A 19,183-nucleotide genomic window follows, 5' to 3' on the forward strand; every position below is an offset into this window, starting at 1 on the left:
CAATTCAACCTCCTACACTCTCTCCTTCACCTTCAATGTTAACCCCCTGGGGGTGGGGCAAGGGAGAACCAAGCCTGTGCTCACCTTTGCAACAGCTAGTCCCTCTGCCTAGAATTTCTCCCTCTTATATTGGATTTGCATGGCTAGCTGATTTTTGCTAATCAGATCTTAGCTTGCATGTCACCTCCTCAGGAGGATCTCCCCAGTCCACATAATCTAAAGTAGTCTCTGCATCACTCTATCTGAAGTTTATCCTTTTCCTTGTTTGTCTATACATATGGGCAAGGCCCTCTTCCATCCTATTCTGTATCTTCAGCTGAGAAAAGTGCCTTGCACAAACAGGTGATCAATAAATATTTGCAGATGAATTCATTTTACTTTATAGAATGCAAGCGAGATGACACAGCTTCACTGCCAATACTTAGTTTATGAATTTTTTTTCAGGGGAGGGGAGAAGGTCTAGGTCTGTTTTATATTGTTTATTACTTAATGTATTCTCAGAATCAGGATATAGCTCAATTTATACTTCAGAAAAGTCTGAATTAGTTTGTATAAAATGTAGCTTAGATCAATACTAAGTAACTTCCCCCCCTCCCCCCGCTTGCTTACTCCTACCCATTTAGATTTCTTGTATCTTAATCTCAGATCCTTTCTCACCATGTCTCTGTGACATCCAATCCCCACCTCTCTCTCATTGCCAATAAAATAAGTTTGTAAACCATCATTACCTTTACTACATACTAAAAAGGAAGACTTACTGATTGATATCTTTCAACTCCACAAGAGAAGTGGTACTCCAGCAGTTTCTTAATTTGTGTAAGGGATACATTATTCCAACTACTGCCCAATGACTTTATATCCAGATAGGTTTCCACCATTAAATACTATGACATCTTGGGCAAATTTCCTCAGGACTTATTTCTTAATCCACACATTTTGCTGTGTTGAAGATAGGTTTAAAAACAATTTATATAAAGCAAGTAATACAATCTTGTCACATAGTAGGGATATAACACATAGTATTATTTGTTTTAGCAAATAGGCTTTAATAGCCCTGTTACTTTCTTTTAGTCTTGCCTGTTCTGTGCCTTCCACACACATTAACCATTTCACAGCCACCATCACCACTCTCACTACTGCCCCAGGAGCTCACCTTGCTGCATTCCTGCAGTTACCCAGGGAGCATAGCTTTCTGTGCCTGCTTTTTTGAGTCAATAGCTTCCAGCTGGTGCTCATGATTGGTTGAGTAAATACTTGGCATTTCAGTTTCAGCTACTAGACTTGTAAGGTTGGGGGGTGTGAGTGAAAAATGTTGGCTGCCATGTCAGTAAACAAAGAATGTTGCAGCCATCAAATTACAGGTCCCTCCCCACCCCCGGAAGGTGAGACCTGAGGAGACTCAGGATGGGAAAACACAGGATACTGGCTCAAGGTAGCTGATGTACATATCAAAGAAATGATTTCAGTAAGCCCAGACTATTGCATCTTCCCATACACAGAAAAGTGTTAAATTCATTAACTTGAGATGTCTGGTTTTCTTTAATTAACACTAATCTTTTGAAATTCCGATTACTTGGTCTTTGTTGTGAAAACTCCTATATATCGAGGCTCCTCCCTTACCTCTTTGGAGCAGTCTCTCAGAGCAATCTGAGACTGTGTCCTGGGCTTAAGTCCTCTGTTTTTTCTGCCAGATAAAACATAATTCTCAACTTTTAGGTTGTGCATTTTTTTCAGTCAACAGGGGAGAATTCACCACACATGGAAACAGGGTTCAGGTGGTGGGAATCCATCAAAGGCAAGTTGAATTAGAAGTGAGGACAATATATTCAAGTAGAAACATCTAGCAGGTAGTTGGAAATGTGACGCTGTATTCCCCAGAGAAACAGAGTTACAGATTTGGGAGCTGGGTACTGATTGAATTTAGAGTTAGACAGGAGTCTGGAGAGAATCAAACACAAAATTTTCATTTACAAATGAGGAATCTGAGTCTGAGGGTGCTTCATCACTTATAGACGTGCTGTCCACTCCAACCCCTCACCATCTATGAAATGAAAATGAAGAAATTCATACTCTGTTAGGGGAAATAGAACAAGAATATAGAAGACACTAATAGAAAATAAGTGGGAGGAGAGGACCTACTCTGTTCTATTATTTCATTTAACAAATATTTAAGTACCAACTATATATCAGGCACCACGTAGGCCTATTTAATGGTGAGCAAAACTGGACATGTCCCTGCATTTGAGGAAATGGAAGCAGGCTAGGGTGCAGAGTTGGGGGAGTGTGGTGGTGAAATCATGCAACTCAGATTGGGACTTCAACCCAGCCGGAACCCAGATTGGGACCTGAACCCATGGTCTTTTAGCTGAGATCACACACCTGGTCTCAGGACTTAAAGAAGCTCAGGTTCTTGATGTCTCCTTGCAGAAAGAATTCAGTGAGAGACAAAATGATAGGTAAGAAGTGAATTTACTTAGAGAGAAACACACTCCACAGAAAGAGTGTGGGTCATCTCAGAAGGCGAGAGGCCCCGAAATATGGGGTGGTTAGTTTTTATGGGCTGGGTAATTTCAAAGGCCAATTAGTGGGAGAATTATTCCAGTTATTTTGGGGAAGGGGTGGAGATTTCCAGGAATTGGGCCATGGCCCACTTTTTGACCTTTTATGGTTGTCCTCAGAACTGTCATGGCACCTGTGGGTGTGTCATTTAGCCCGCTGATGTATTACAATGAGCATATAATGAGGCTCAAGGTCCACTGGAAGTCAAATCTTCCGCCATCTTGGACCTAGTGGGTTCTAACCAGTTTTTGTCATGTCCTATGGCTATGTCATTCTTTTAAAGGTTGTGCCCTGCCCCCTTCCCTACTGTTTCAGTTGGAGGTCAAGCTGCTGTATAGTCTGTTGTTCTGCTTTATTCCAAAGGAGATAAACCATGTAAAGGTTTTAAGGTAATTTTTATTTTATTTTATTTTTTGTGGGACGCGGGCCTCTCACTGTTGTGGCCTCTCCCGTTGCGGATCACAGGCTCCAGACGCGCAGGCTCAGCGGCCACGGCTCACGGGCCCAGCCGCTCCGCGGCATGTGGGATCTTCCCGGACCGGGGCACGAACCCGTGTGCCCTGCATCGGCAGGCAGACTCTCAACCACTGCGCCACCAGGGAAGCCCTAAGGTAATTTTTACATACATCATCTTATTTAATCCCTACAACAACCCTGTAAGGTAGGTATTATTAGCATTCTACTTACATATGAGGGAACTGGGGTTCATAGAAACTGACCTCGCTAAGTGCTATGAACAGTAGAAAATTATGGTAGGGACAGAAGGCTGGCAGGCAGGAAGGGCTTCTTGGAGAGGGAGGGGGAATTCATACTTTTTGAGGGCCTACCATATGATGCCAGAAAAAAAATGTTTTACTGAATATTCACAACATGGAAGGAAGGTTTCCTTCCTTTGCAAAGAAGGTTTTGTTACCATTTCTTAGATGGAGAAAGCTAGGTGGCACATAGGAAGGGGAGAAACCAGAATTCAAACCCCAAAATCATCAGCTCCACAGCTGTTGTGAAACGCTGCCGAGGAATATCCCCTTATGTTTATTCAGTGCGTTCAGATACAAAGAAGAATTAGCCCTGGAATGTGAAGGACCCTCAGGATGCGAGGCCGGTGAACGTGCAAGAGACGGGGTCGGGGGGGGGGGGCGGGGAGGGGTAATGGAATGGGTCAGGACTGGGGGAGCTTAGCGTTGTCGGCTGAGTAAAGACCCAGGCGGTTTATGAAAGGAAGTCTTAATTAGAAAAGGAGGCGAGGAGGGCTTTGAAGGCGAGCCTAAGGAGCTTGAGCTTTTAGCTGGTCAGTGGACACAAAGCCATATATTATACGATAGGTATTAAAGAGCAGCAACGCCTCCTGCAGTATTTACTGTTCTTGTGTGGCCTGCCGGCCCGGCCGCTTTGCCCCGGTCTCGGTCAAGCCCGAGGTGGCGGCCTAGAGGCTTGATGGACACGGTCGGCCTGATCCTTCGTGGTCTTCCAGCTCCCTGTTCGCCGCCCATTCCAGGTCCAGGAAGGGGACAGCTTGTACCCCAGATGGGGCCGTTTGCGCTCGCGCAGCGCCGAACGCACCTGGGTCAGCGGCGGCTCGGAGGGTTTGGGCGGGGAGGGGGGCAGGGCCTGGGCCGGCTCTCAGGGAGGAAGCGCGTCGTGCGGCTTGACCCCGGCGGCGTTCCGTACCGTCGCGGATCCGGCGGCGGGAATATGGCGGCCGTAACCGGGCCAGTAACGGAGAAAGTTTCCGACGAGACTGGCCTGTGCTAGAGCGTGCGGCCTCTGGCCCTCGACTCCCCTGGAATCCCGCCTCCCCACTCCGAGTCGCAGGCTCAGCCGCAAGGGCCCTCCCTTTACCGTGCTGGCCCCAGCGCCGACTCCGAGGGTTGAGAGAGTTGGTAGCAGCGGCCGAGTCAGGTAGGTGGGCGAGGGGGTCACTCGCGAGGCGGTGAGACCTGGGCACAGTCACCGCCCAGGGCTCAGAGTGGTGCGGGCCCAAAGCTCCGCCCAGCCGGCCTCCTGGGGCGGAGGTAGGGATACCTGCCCGGAGAGAAGTTGATGGTGTGGGGTGGAGGATGGAAAGCGGGGCGCCTCTCCGTATCCCCCAGCAGTTCCCCACTGAGCTGGGTTATGGTCGACAACAGCGAGGCTTCTTCTTGGGCCTCCCACATCTTGCTAGGAGGAGGCAGAATGGAAGAAGAATTGTTATTGCTGCCCTATTGCTGAGGGATTTAGTATTCGAGGCGCCATTCTCCTTGTATGAGATGGGTCCAAAGAGTTATTATCATGAATTCATAGAACCGAAGCACTGGAATTCCCCGACCCTGGGTGCTCAGTATGTTCTTTCAGCTTTTGACACTTCCCCTAGATGGGACGGAAATAGTTTCTGAGTCTAAAGACGTTGCACGTGATATAGTGTGTCTTGGATTCCCTAGAAGTAGGACATGGAAGAGAACTTGTTGGTTTGGAGGAATTTGGATGAATTAAGTGAAGGTTGGCATAAGGCCGAGAGAGAAGCAAACCAATTAGACAACTTGTTTACTCTTTGTATATTAATACGTGCCCTATAACTGATTGGCATTGTTGTTAAATATAGTTATTTCTGCATCACTCTTTATTTCTTCAACAAGTACGTGTTGAATACCTACTTGGTGTCGAACTTTCTGCTAAACAGAAAGTACTTTCTGCTAAACAGTATTGTCTTTAATACTGGTGTACAGTATCGAAGACAGACTTTCAGAGACCTTTTGATCTAATGGGGAATGCAGATTTTAAACAGTTGATGGTCAATATTTTGCTGTTACAGAGGAAGTACATGGATCATATAAATGAGTCAAGGTGATTGCCCTAAGAAAATCATTTAAGCTCAGGCGTAAAGAGTAAAGAATAGGAGTGAGCCAGGTGTGAGGACTGGGATGGGGCCAAGAGGAGGGAAAGCAGTGCACCTGGAGAGGGAATAGCATTAGTATGGTTCAGAAAGGTATGGCTAGAATACAAGTTCAAGAGGAAGAATGGTAAGAGATGAGGCAGGAGAGTTATGCATATCCAATGAGGAGAGTGTTATAAGGCATTTTAAGGAGTTTAGACTTTGTTGCTTAGAGTGATGGGAAGCCACTGGGGGCTTTTACGTAACAGAATGATGTGACAAATTTTGGCTTTAAAAAAGATACTTCTTGGAGAAGGGCAAGAGTGGATGCAAGGAGACATTCAACCGTGAGATGATGGTGGCCAGAACTGGGATTGTGACCTTGAGGATGAAAAGAAGTAGATACATTTAAGAGGTGTGCAGGAAAAGGAGTGGACAAGACTTGGGTGACGATTACATACAGGTGGTGAAGGAGAAGAGGGTTTAGAGTAGTACATAGGATTTTATAAAACAGACTCTGGCAGTTGTTGGTTAACTTTTCTTGTATTCAGATTGACTCTTCTGTGCTCCTTTTTTATCTGCCTCTCAAGGAATTTCCCACTGAATCATTAGTGATGGCAGACCCACTGAAAAAGTTTGCAGTGCTTTGTTTTACTCTGATTCAGGCTGTTTGTCTTTTGAAGGTCAGAATGGGAAAAGACTTTTGTAGATTAGCTGTTTAAAAATAATATTCTGTCATGTTGGTTTTGGCCTGTAACAGGGTGGCTGCATATATTCCATGCTATGAATGTGCTGTACTTTATTATTTACGTGTTTTCCTTTACCTTTTTCTAAGCTTTTACCTCAGTGCAGAACCGAGCTAGTGCTTTTATTTCTGTCAGGTAGGCTAATATATATGTGTTTAAGTGTATAGTGAGAGAAGAGCCTAGGCTTGGGATTGAACATCCAAAGGATAGATTCAGAATGAAAACCCTGCAAGGAGACAGAGAGGAGAGATCAGTGCGTTAGGAAGAAAATCTGGAGTCTGGTCTTTGGAAGCTAAAGGAAGGGCAGGTTTCAGAAGGTGAAAGGAGTCAAAAACGTCAAAGGTTGTTTGAGGAATGTGCAAGATAATGAGTGAAAAGAACCCATGGGATTTAGGAATTTGCAGGTTATTTTAGAACTTGGCAGAGCAGTTTGTTGTTGTGTGGTGGAAACCACTGTTTAGTTGGTATGAGCAGTAAAGCAGTCAAATATTGGCTGTCAAGAGGACCGAAGATTGAACTTGGAAGAGGAGATGAGGATTAGTGAGGATTGTTTAGTTTTGTTTGTTGTTTCTGTTTCTGTATTTTTTTTTTTTTGGTATCATTTTTTGATTTGTTTTGTTTTGCTATACGCGGGCCTCTCACTGTTGTGGCCTCTCCCGTTGCGGAGCACAGGCTCCGGATGCGCAGGCTCAGCGGCCATGGCTCACGGCCCCAGCCGCTCCGCGGCATGTGGGATCTTCCCGGACCGGGGCACGAATCCGTGTCCCCTGCATCGGCAGGCGGACTCTCAACCACTGCGCCACCAGGGAAGCCCTGGTATCATTTTTTAAAAAGAGCTTTGCAAATGGTTGTGTCAATGGATAAGAGAAGAGTTGGAGTTTAAAGAGAGAGGAGAGAGTGTGAAGTTCTGGAAGAGGCAGAGGGGAAGGGATACGTGTGTGGCTAAAAGATGTAGCCTTAGATAGGGAAGGGACAGCCTTCCTTTCTTGAATCAGGAAATGTAGATAGAGGTGAGTTTGTGGTGTTGGAAACTCAGGTAAACTCCCTGCTGATGACTTCATTGGAGGCAAAGTCATCTGGTGAGAATTTGGTGGGAAGTGGATGTCAGAGATTTGAGGATAGGGAAAAGAGGTTTGCATAATCACAGAGAATGAGAGTGTGTTGACCAGAGAAACATAGAACTATGTCTCATGAGTTGAGTGGCAACCATTTAGTCTGGTGTGTGATTTTTTTTCTCCAACAGTGTTCAATCATCTGAGCCCAGACTGTACCATCGACCTTTTGAGGACATATATTCCAACATATTTGTTGAATGATTATATAACACATAGAAGTAATGTTTAAAAAAATGCAATGCACTCTAGATACTATCAGTTTCTTAAGTAAAAAGATAAAACCTAAATATACCAAGGAAGATATTTTCTTTAGTGGTGTGTGTTTTCTTAAGAAATGATTGAATGAAAATGTAATTGAGGAAAAATTAGCATTCTTAGTTAATTAAATAAACTTAGCTGTAAAAAATATACATGTTGAACATGTAAATTACTAATAATACTTGGAACCTCCCAGAGACCCTAAAGCTGTCACCCGGTGACATTCTTTTCCAGCGAAATGGGTAATTAAGAGTTAATTCCAAGTTATCTCATATTTCTCTTGGGTCTTTCTTTTAGTGTCCTGCTATTAGAAAGTATAAATAAACTGATCACAAACTAGTTACTTTTTGAGTTTTTATTGATTGAGTTCTCTATGGATATTCAGTGTGACCCTGAGCCATTGCATGGATCATTCTTCTGAAATAGCATACTAGAAAATTTGAAGAATTATGTAGTAGATAGTTAAATCATATTTTGACTACATCATGTTTGAAGTGCAACTTGAAGGGGCACTTAAGATTGAAATAATTATCTGGGTCCTTTGACAAATAATTGTTGTGGTAACTTTTTAAAAGTAAAATTATAGTTTTAAAAATTTACCTTACAATAAACATTGGTCAGCATTCCAACTTTACAGTTTTGACTAGAAAGGTCCAGAATTGGTTTGCTACAAAGATTGTAGGTTTGATAATCAAAGTAATTTAGTAGAGGAAAAAGTACAGAGAGAATTATGGATCAACTTTAGTGACTGAGTAACTTTAATACAGTTAAACTTCTAATAAGTTTATTAAACACTGTTAGACTAAGATTTCATCGCATTTTAGAGGTGACTGGTAAAAACATGTAGATGATTTTAGGCAGGTAGTAATGGTTGCTATTATTGGATACTGATGCTTTTCAAATTAGAGGTAATGATGAGGTCCCTTGTTTCATTTAAGAATTGAGTAGCTTTCCATTGTGCCAGACGCATCTGCTACATCTAAGCTAAGTTGAATATCTCATCTTTGCATGTTGTTGAAAAACCACATATCGGAGTAAAAATGAATTGTGTGAATTCCTCACCATCTCTGGAAAAACAGTTTCATTGATGGTGACTTAGTCATACAATCCTAGCATAGGATGAGTAGAAAAAAATCTCCATTTTTGTTTGGATAAACTGCAGAGTTTTTAAGCCAGAGACAATTAGCATTAAGATACACACAAGTCACATTTTAAGCTGGGTTTCAGAACAAACTTTATTTCTCACTTATTCGTTATTTTGTATAAGGAAGATACATGTGAAAGGCAAATTACATAAAATTAACAACGAAATATTTTTTCTTCTTTTTAGATCACTACAAACAAACAAATTCCACCAGAGAAAATGCTGAAGTAGGAGTTACAGAAACATTGGATTTGCTGGATGAAATACAAGCAGTTAATTTTTGTAACGTGGGGAGAAAGCCCAGATTGACAGATTAATGTGTAAATCACTGCGTTATTGCTTTAGTCATTGTCTCTATTTAGCAATGACAAGACTGGAAGAAGTAAACAGAGAAGTGAACATGCATTCTTCAGTGCGTTATCTTGGCTATTTAGCCAGAATTAATCTACTGGTTGCTATATGCTTAGGTCTTTATGTAAGATGGGAAAAAACAGCAAATTCCTTAATTTTGGTAATTTTTATTCTTGGTCTTTTTGTTCTTGGAATTGCCAGCATACTCTATTATTATTTTTCAATGGAAGCAGCAAGTTTAAGTCTATCCAATCTTTGGTTTGGATTCTTGCTTGGCCTACTGTGTTTTCTTGATAATTCATCGTTTAAAAATGATGTGAAAGAAGAATCAACCAAATATTTGCTTCTAACTTCCATAGTATTAAGGATACTATGCTCTTTGGTGGAGAGAATTTCTGGTTATGTCCGTCATCGACCCACCTTACTAACCACAGTTGAATTTCTGGAACTTGTTGGATTTGCCATTGCCAGCACAACTATGTTGGTGGAAAAGTCTCTGAGTGTCATTTTACTTGTTGTAGCTTTGGCCATGCTGATTATTGACCTGAGAATGAAGTCTTTTCTAGCTATTCCAAACTTAGTTATTTTTGCAGTCTTGCTGTTTTTCTCTACATTGGAAACTCCCCAAAATCCAGTTGCTTTTGCATGTTTTTTTATTTGCCTGATAACTGATCCTTTCCTTGACATTTATTTTAGTGGACTTTCAGTGACTGAAAGGTGGAAACCCTATTTGTACCGTGGAAGAATTTGCAGAAGACTTTCTGTTGTTTTCACTGGGATGATTGAGCTTACATTTTTCATTCTTTCAGCATTTAAACTTAGAGACACTCATCTCTGGTATTTTGTAATACCAGGCTTTTCCATTTTTGGAATATTCTGGATGATTTGCCATATTATTTTTCTTTTAACTCTTTGGGGATTCCATTCCAAATTAAATGACTGCCATAAAGTATATTTTACTCACAGGGTAGATAACAATAACCTAGATAGAATCATGGCATCCAAAGGGATGCGCCACTTTTGCTTAATTTCAGAGCAGTTAGTTTTTTTTAGTCTTCTTGCAACAGCAATTTTGGGAGCAGTTTCCTGGCAGGTAAGCTTACAGTTTGTTTATTATGTCAGTACCTATGATATGTGATTAAATGCTTGCTTCAAGAGTTGAATTATTAGAATTGAAAGGTCAAGTTCCTGATTTCAGAAGTAGATGGTGGGGCACTTACTTAATTTTGTTCCTGGAATTGAAGTACTGAATGAATATTGACAGGATAATTTCATTTGCTTTCTAGCAAGAAGAACCAGAATATTAGGAATACTCAGCATGTGACATGCCTCCTACCTTCTTATTGTTCGTTAATGAAACACTCATGGATTAAAGATCCTTAGAATATTAACATTTGAAGGGTGCTTAGAGATTGTTCTTTAATTTTTTCACTTTACACACGAGGAAACTGAAAGCCAGAAAACATATCCAGAGTCACTGGTACTAGCCAGAACTAGGTTACCTAGCTTCTGTCTAGTCCATTGATCTCCTCATTACATTTCTTTTTATAGTCATTTTCCTAAGATTTTATGGAAAAGGTGATTAGTTATATAATGACATATCAGATTCTTAATTACAGATTAGATTAGAGCCTCTCCTAAGAAAGAAAAAACTAGTTTTACAATACATTTGCTTCCCACAATGTTTTTTTTTTTTAAAAAAAGGTCTTTTGTAGACAAAGACATTCGAACTATATGGCTAGAGTTTATATCTGTAGTTTATATCAGTCTTCCATTCTCTGAACATTTATTGACTATACTGTATATCAGGTACTGTACTGGTGCTGAAGATCTCGAGATGAGTAAAAAATGTCTCCGTCATTAAAGAAGGCACAATCTCTAATGGGAGGCGGAAGAGGCAAGGCACGTAAACCAATAATTATTATTACAGTGTCACAAATACTATAATTTGGGTACATCAGGTTGTGATGTAGGGCAAAAATGAAGGTGAATTTTGCTTGGTGCAGTTCTCTGCTTTGCACCAGTTGCAGCAGAGTGATTTGTCGATGTGAGTGTCTGAAGAGGAGATGTGGAGACTTGCCTGGGAATGATACATTTTAGTCATTGTGGGCTAGGGCATGGAGCCTGTGTGGGAGTCAACCAGATGATTAAAAAAGAAAAAATCATGGGTGTTGCCTGAGGATATCTTACTCTATTTGCCAGTGCTAGGGACTATCAGAACGATGATGATGGATGAGAACTCTACCAAGAGTTCTCATTCCTCTTCCTCTCTTCTCTCCTTCCTGTTAGCTCCTTTCCCAGCCTGACTTTTTTTCATTTCCAAATCAGCCTCATTCATGCTTGACACCTTTCTAATCATCAAATCCTGAAACCAAATATTTTGTAAGTCACCAAATTCTTGTTTTCTCATACAAGTGGTCTTAAACATGGTGTGTGTACTACTGGAGATACACAGAAGCTTTCCAATGAGTCTGTCAGCAAAGATAATTTTAAGACAGTTTCCAGATTCTCACCTTCCAGTCAACTGTTTCTTAAAGTTTATCTACTTGAGATAGGTGTGGAGTGGTATCTTATTGTGATTTTAATTTGCGTGTCTCTAATGACTAATGATGTTGAGCATCTTTAATGTGTGTATTAGTCATTCACTTACCTTTGCTGAAGTATCTATTCAGATCTTTTTTTGATCTAAATTGGGTTGTCTTCTTATGATTGAATTTTTTTTAACATCTTTATTGGAGTATAATTGCTTTACAATGGTGTCTTAGTTTCTGCCGTATAACAAAGTGAATCAGCTATACACATACATATATCCCCATATCTCCTCCCTCTTGCGTCTCCCTCCCACCCTCCCTATCCCACCCCTCTAGGTGGTCACAAAGCACCCAGCTGATCTCCCTGTGCTATGCGGCTGCTTTCCACTATCTATTTTACATTTGGTAGTGTATATATGTCAATGCTACTCTTCACTTCGTCTCAGCTTACTCTTCTCCCTCCCTGTGTCCTCAAGTCCATTCTCTACGTCTGCATCTTTATTCCTGTCCTGTCCCTACGTTCATCAGAACCTTTTTTTTTGTTTTGTTTAGATTCCATATATATGTGTTAACTTACAGTATTTGCTTTTCTCTTTCTGACTTACTTCACTCTCTGTGACAGACTCTGGGTCCATCCACCTCACTACAAACAACTCAATTTCATATCTTTTTATGGCTGAGTAATATTCCATTTTATGTATGTGCCACATCTTCTTTATCCATTCATCTGTCGATGGACACTTAGGTTGCTTTCACATGCTGACTATTGTAAATAGAGTTGCAGTGAACATTGTGGTACATGACTCTTTCTGAATTATGGTTTTCTCAGGGTATATGCCCAGCAGTGGGATTGCTGGGTCATATGGTAGTACTATTTTTAGTTTTTTAAGGAACCTCAATACTGTTCTCCATACTGGCTGTATCAGTTTACATTCCCACCAACAGTGCAAGAGGGTTCCCTTTTCTCCACACCCTCTCCAGCATTTGTTGTTTGTAGATTTTTTAATGATGGCCATTCTTACTGGTGTGAAGTGATACCTCATTGTAGTTTTGATTTGCATTTCTCTAATGATTAGTGATGTTGAGCATCTTTTCATGTGTTTGTTGGCAATCTGTATATCTTCTTTGAAGAAATGTCTACCTAGGTCTTCTGCCCATTTTTGGATTGGGTTGTCTGTTTTTCTGATATTGAACTGCATGAGCTGCTTGTATATTTTGGAGGTTAATCCTTTGTCAGTTGCTTTGTTTGAAAATATTTTCTCCCATTCTGAGGGTTGTCTTTGCATCTTGTTTATGTTTTACTTTGCTGTGCAAAAGCTTTTAAGTTTCTTAGATCCCATTTTTTTGGTTTTTATTTCCATTTCTCTAGGAAGTGGATCGAAAAGGATCTTGCTGTGATTGATGTCATAGAGTGTTCTGCTATGTTTTCCTCTAAGAGTTTTATAGTGCCTGGCCTTACATTTAGGTGTTTAATCCATTTTGAGTTTATTTTTGTGTATGGTGTTAGGGAGAGTTCTAATTTCATTCTCTTACATGTAGCTGTCCAGTTTTCCCAGCACCACTTTTTGAAGAGGCTGTCTTTTCTTCATTGTATATTCTTGCCTTCTTTATCAAAGATAAGGTGACCATACGTGCATGTGTTTATCTCTGGGCTTTCTATCTTGTTCCATTGATCTGTATTTCTGTTTTTGTGCCTGTACCATACTGTCTTGGTTAGTGTAGCTTTGTAGTGTAGTCTGAAGTCAGGGAGCCTGATTCCTCCAGCTCCATTTTTCTTTCTCAAGATTGCTTTGGCTATTCGGGGTCCTTTGTGTCTCCCTACAAATTGTGAAATTTTTTATTCTAGTTCTGTGAAAAATGCCAGTGGTAGTTTGATAGGGATTCCATTGAATCTGTAGATTGCTTTGGGTAGTATAGTCATTTTCACAATGTTGATTCTTCCAATCCAAGAACATGGTCTATCTCTCAATCTGTTGGTATCATCTTTAATTTCTTTCATGAGTGTCTTACAGTTTTTGCATACAGGTCTTTTGTCTTCTTAGGTAGGTTTATTCCTAGGTATTTTATTCTTTTTGTTGCAGTGGTAAATGGGAGTGTTTCCTTAATTACTCTTTCAGAGTTTTCATCATTAGTGTATAGGAATGCAAGAGATTTATGTGCATTAATTTTGTATCCTGCTACTTTACCAAATTCATTGATTAGCTCTAGTAGTTTTCTGGTAGCATCTTTAGGATTCTCTGTGTATAGTATCATGTCATCTGCATACAGTGAAAGCTTTACTTCTTTTCCAGTTTGGATTCCTTTTATTTCCTTTTCTTCTCTGATTGCTGTGGTTAAAACTTCCTAAGCAATGTTGAATAATAGTGGTGAGAGTGGGCAACCTTGTCTCGTTCCTGATCTTAGTGGAAATGGTTTCAGTTTTCACCATTGAGGACTATGTTGGCTGTGGGTTTGTCATATCTGGCCTTTATTATGTTGAGGTAAGTTCCCTCTATGCCTACTTTCTGGAGAGATTTTATCATAAATGGTGTTGAATTTTGTTGAAAGCTTTTTCTGCATCTATTGAGATTATCATATGGTGTTTATCCTTTGACTTGTTAATATGGTGTATCACATTGATTGATTCACATATTTTGAAGAATCCTTGCATTCCTGGGATAAACCCCACTTGATCATGGTGTATGATCCTTTTAATGTGCTGTTGGATTCTGTTTGCTAGTATTTTGTTGAGGATTTTTGCATCTATGTTCATCAGTGATATTGGCCTGTAGCTTTCTTTTTCTGTGACATCTTTGTCTGGTTTTGGTATCAGGGTGATGGTGACCTCATAGAATGAGCTGGGGAGCATTCCTCCCTCTGCTATACTTCGGAAGAGTTTGAGAAGGATAGGTGTTAACTCTTCTCTAAATGTTTGATAGAATTCGCCTGTGAAGCCATCTGGTCCCGGGCTTTTGTTTGTTGGAAGGTTTTTAATCACAGTTTCAATTTCAGTGCTTGTGAGTGGTCCATTTATATTTTCTATTTCTTCCTGGTTCAGTCTCGGAAGGTTGTGCTTTTCTAAGAATTTGTCCATTTCTTCAGGTTGTCCATTTTATTGGCATAGAGTTGCTTGTAGTAATCTCTCACGATCCTTTGTATTTCTGTGGTGTCAGTTGTTAGTTCTCCTTTTTCATTTCTAATTCTGTTGATTTGAGTCTTTTCCCTTTTTGATGAGTCTGGCTAATGGTTTATCAATTTTGTTTATCTTCTCAAAGAACCAGCTTTTAGTTTTATTGATCTTTGCTATTGTGTCCTTCATTTCCTTTTCATTTATTTCTCATCTGATCTTTATGATTTCTTCCCTTCTGATAACTTTGGGTGTTTTTTTGTTATTCTTTCTCTAATTGCTTTAGGTGTAAGGTTAGGTTATTTGAGATGTTTCTTGTTTCTTGAGGTAGGATTGTATTGCTATAAACTTCCCTCTTAGAACTGCTTTTGCTGCATCCTATAGGTTTTGGGTTGTCATGTCCACATTGTCATTTGTTTCTAGGTACTTTTGGATTTCCTCTTTGATTTCTTCAGTGATCTCTTGGTTATTAAGTAACGTATTGTTTAGCCTCCATGTGTTTGTATGTTTTAAAGATTTTGTCCTGTAATTGATATCTAGTCCTATAGCATTTGGTCAGAAAAGGTACTTGTTACGATTTCAATTTTCTTAAATTTACCAAGGTGTGATTTGTGACCCAAGATATTATCTATCCTGGAGAATGTTCCATGAGCACTTGAGAAGAAAGTGTATTCTGTTGTTTTTGAATGGAATGTCCTATAAATATCACTTAATTCCATCTTGTTTAATGTATAATTTAAAGCATGTGTTTCCTTATTTATTTTCATTTTGGATGATCTGTCTGTTGGTGAAAGTGGGGTGTTAAAGTCCCCTACTATGACTGTCTTCCTGTCAGTTTCCTCTTTTATGGCCATTAGAATTTACCTTAGGTGTTGAGGTGCTCCTATGTTGGGTGCATAAATATTTACAATTGTTATATCTTCTTGGATCGATCCATTGATCATTATGTATTGTCCTTCTTTGTCTCTTGTAGTAGTTTTTATTTTAAAGTTTGTTTTGTCTGATATGAGAATTGCTACTTCAGCTTTCTTTTGATTTCCATTTGCATGGAATATCTTTTTCCATCCCCTCACTTTCTGTCTATGTGTCCCTAGGTCTGAAGTGGGTCTCTGGTTGACAGCATAAATATGGGTCTTGGTTTTGTATCCATTCAGCCTATGTCTTTTGGTTGGAGCATTTAATCTATTTACATTTAAGGTAATTATCGATATGTATGTTCCTATTTTCATTTTCTTAATTGTTTTGGGTTTGTTATTGTAGGTCCTTTCCTTCTCTGTTTCCTGCCTAGAGAAGTTCCTTTAACATTTGTTGTAAAGCTCGTTTGGTGATGCTGAATTCTGTTAGCTTTTGCTTGTCTGTAAAGGTTTTAATTTCTCTGTCAAATCTGAATGAGATCCTTGCTGGGTAATCTTGGTTGTAGGTTTTTCCCTTTCATCACTTTAAATATGTCTTGCCACTCCCTTCTGGCTTGCAGAGTTTCTGCTGAAAGATCTGCTGTTAACCTTATGGGGATTCCCTTGTATGTTTTTTGTTTTTTTTCTTGCTGCTTTTAATATTTTTTCTTTTTATTTAATTTTTGATAGTTTTATTAACATGTATCTTGGCATGTTTCTCCTTGGATTTATCCTGTATGGGACTCTGTGCGTATCCTCGACTTATTTCCTTTCCCATATTAGGGAAATTTTCAACTATAATCTCTTCAAGTATTTTCTCAGACCCTTTCTTTTTCTCTTCTTCTGGGACCCCTATAATTTGAATATTGGTGCATTTAATGTTGTCCCAGAGGTCTCTGTGACTATCCTCTATTCTTTTCATTCTTTTTTCTTTATTCTGCTCTGCAGTAGTTATTTCCACTATTTTATCTTCCAGGTCACTTATCCGTTCTTCTGCCTCAGTTATTCTGCTATTGATTCCTTGTAGAGAATTTTTAATTTCATTTATTGTGTTGTTCATTACTGTTTGTTTGCTCTTTAGTTCTTCTAGGTCCTTGTTAAACATTTCTTGTATTTTCTCCATTCTATCTCCAAGATTTTGGATCATCTTTACTGTCATTACTCTGAATTCTTTTTCAGGTAGACTGCCTATTTACTCTTCATTTGTTTGGTCTGGTGGGTTTTTACTTTGCTCCTTCATCTGCTGCATATCTCTGTGTCTCCTCAGTTTGCTTAGCTTACTGTGTTTGGGGTCTCCTTTTCGCAGGCTGCACGTTCGTAGTTCCCATTGTTTTTGGTGTCTGCCCCTGGTGGGTAAGGTTGGTTCAGTGGGTTATGTAAGCTTTCTGGTGGAGGGGACTGGTGCCTGTGTTCTGGTGGATGAGGCTGGATCTTGTCTTTCTGGTGGGCAGGACTGTGTCCAGTGGTGTGTTTTGGGGTGTCTGTGAACTTACTATGATTTTAGGCAGCCTCTCTGCTAATGGGTGGGGTTGTGTCCCTGTCTTGTTAGTTGTTTGGCATGGGGTATCCAGCACTGGTGCTTGCTGGTCGTTGAGTTGAGCTGGGTCTTAGCATTGAGATGGAGATCTCTTGGAGCGCTCTCACTGATTCATATTACTTGGGGCCGGGAGGTCTCTGGTGGTCCAGTGTCCTGAATTCGGCTCTCCCACTTCAGAGGCTCAGGCCTGACACCCGACCGGAGCATCAAGACCCTGTCAGCCACACGGTGGTCTATCAGCCCCCTTAGAACCAGTCTGCCCTCCTGTTAGGGATTCGATATCCTGCTGGTGTTGTAGGGTCTCCTGCAGAGGCAGTGGGTGGCTGTGGCTCATCGCGGGGACAAGGACACTGGCAGCAGAAGTTCTCCTTATGATTGAATTTTAAGCATTCTTTTTATATTCTGAATACAAGCCTTTTTATCAGATATATGATCTGGAAATGTTTTCTTCTAGTGTGTGGCTTATCTTTTTTTTAATGATACTTTTTTGTGTGTGTGTGGTACGCGGGCCTGTCACTGCTGTGGCCTCTCCTGTTGCGGAGCACAGGCTCCGGACGCGCAGGCTCAGCGGCCATGGCTCATGGGTCCAGCCTCTCCGCGGCATGTGGGATCTTCCCGGACTGGGGCACGAACCCGTGTCCCCTGCATCGGCAGGTGGACTGTCAACTACTGCACCACCAGGGAAGCCCTTTAATGATACCTTTTGAAGAGTGCAAGTTTTCAGCTTTATGAAGTCCAGTTTGTCAACTTTTTCTTTTTTTTTTTTTTGTGGTACGCGGGCCTCTCACCGCTGTGGCCTCTCCTGTTGCGGAGCACAGGCTCCAGACGCGCAGGCTCAGCAGCCATGGCTCACGGGCCCAGCCGCTCCGCGGCATGTGGCATCTTCTCGGACCATGGCACGAACCCGTGTCCCCTGCATTGGCAGGCGGACTCTCAACCACTGCGCCACCAGGGAAGCCCCAACTTTTTCTTTTATGGGCTGTGCTTTTAGGATCACATCTAAGATATTCATTGCTCAGGCCTAGGTCACAAAGATTTTTCTCCTATAGTTTTCTTCCAGTAGCTTTATCATTTTAGTTTTAACATTTAGGTATATGATCCATTTTGAGTTAATTTTTGTTATGGTATGAAGTAAGGATTTTTTTTTAATATGGCTTTCTAATTGGTCCAGCACCATTTATTGAAAAGACTATCATTTCCCATGTTGAATTACCTTGGCACCTTTGTCCAAAATCAGTGTCTGAGCTCTCTTTTTTGTTCCATTGACCTGTATATCTATCCTTAAAACAGAACTATGCTGTCTCACAAGATATGTTCTAATTTTCTTTGCAATTTCTTCTTTGACCGATGTTAAAGTTAAAAGTTTATTGTGTGATAGTTTAATATTTGGGGGATTTCCCACATTTTTTCTATTATTGATTTCTAATTTAATTCCAGGTGATTGGAGAACATAGTTTGTTTGATTTTAGTCTTTTATTAAGACTTGTTTTGTAGCCTGGCATGTGTTGTATTCTCGAGAATACATCGTGTTTACTTTAAAAGAGTAAGTTCCTGATGTTGTTGATTAAAGTGTTCCATAAATATCAGCTAGGTTATGTTGGTTGGTAGTGATGTTTAGGTATCTATATCCTTGTTGATTTTCTAATTCTGAGAGAGTGATATTGAAAATCTCCATTAAAATTAACTAAATTGTGTACTTCTCATTTCAATTCTTTCATTTTCTTGTCTTATGTATTTTGGGGCTCTGTTCCTAGGTGTATATACATCCTTTTTTTTTTTTGCGGTACACGGGCCTCTCACTGTTGTGGCCCCTCCCATTGCGGAGCACAGGCTCTGGACGCGCAGGCTCAGCGGCCATGGCTCACGGGCCCAGCCGCTCCGCGGCATGTGGGATCCTCCTGGCCCGGGGCACGAACCCGTGTCCCCTGCATCGGCAGGCGGACTCTCAACCACTGCGCCACCAGGGAAGCCCTATACATCTTTAATTATACCTTCTTAATGTATTGACCTTCTTATCTTTATGGTAAACAGCATAGTTGAATAGTTACAACAGTCACCTAATGGCTTGCAAAATGTAACATTAACTAGCTAGCTG

At 40.7% G+C, this 19,183-nt stretch overlaps 1 protein-coding gene across 1 annotated transcript in view; it reads left to right on the plus strand.

Moving 5' to 3' along the window:
• Positions 1-4,209: 4,209 nt before the first annotated feature.
• TMEM168 (transmembrane protein 168) overlaps positions 4,210-19,183 on the plus strand; it is a 55,693-nt gene continuing 40,719 nt past the window's right edge. The window contains exons 1-2 of the mRNA XM_022582920.3: positions 4,210-4,458; positions 8,857-10,114. Coding sequence (XP_022438628.1) covers positions 8,987-10,114 — 1,128 coding nt within the window. The 5' untranslated portion in view covers positions 4,210-4,458; positions 8,857-8,986. The remainder of the gene's footprint in view (positions 4,459-8,856; positions 10,115-19,183) is intronic.

This window comes from Delphinapterus leucas, chromosome 9, assembly GCF_059928025.1.
Source record: "Delphinapterus leucas isolate spDelLeu-1000000601 "Yukka" chromosome 9, BTC_Dleu_Yukka2, whole genome shotgun sequence".
NCBI classification, from domain to species: domain Eukaryota; kingdom Metazoa; phylum Chordata; class Mammalia; order Artiodactyla; family Monodontidae; genus Delphinapterus; species Delphinapterus leucas.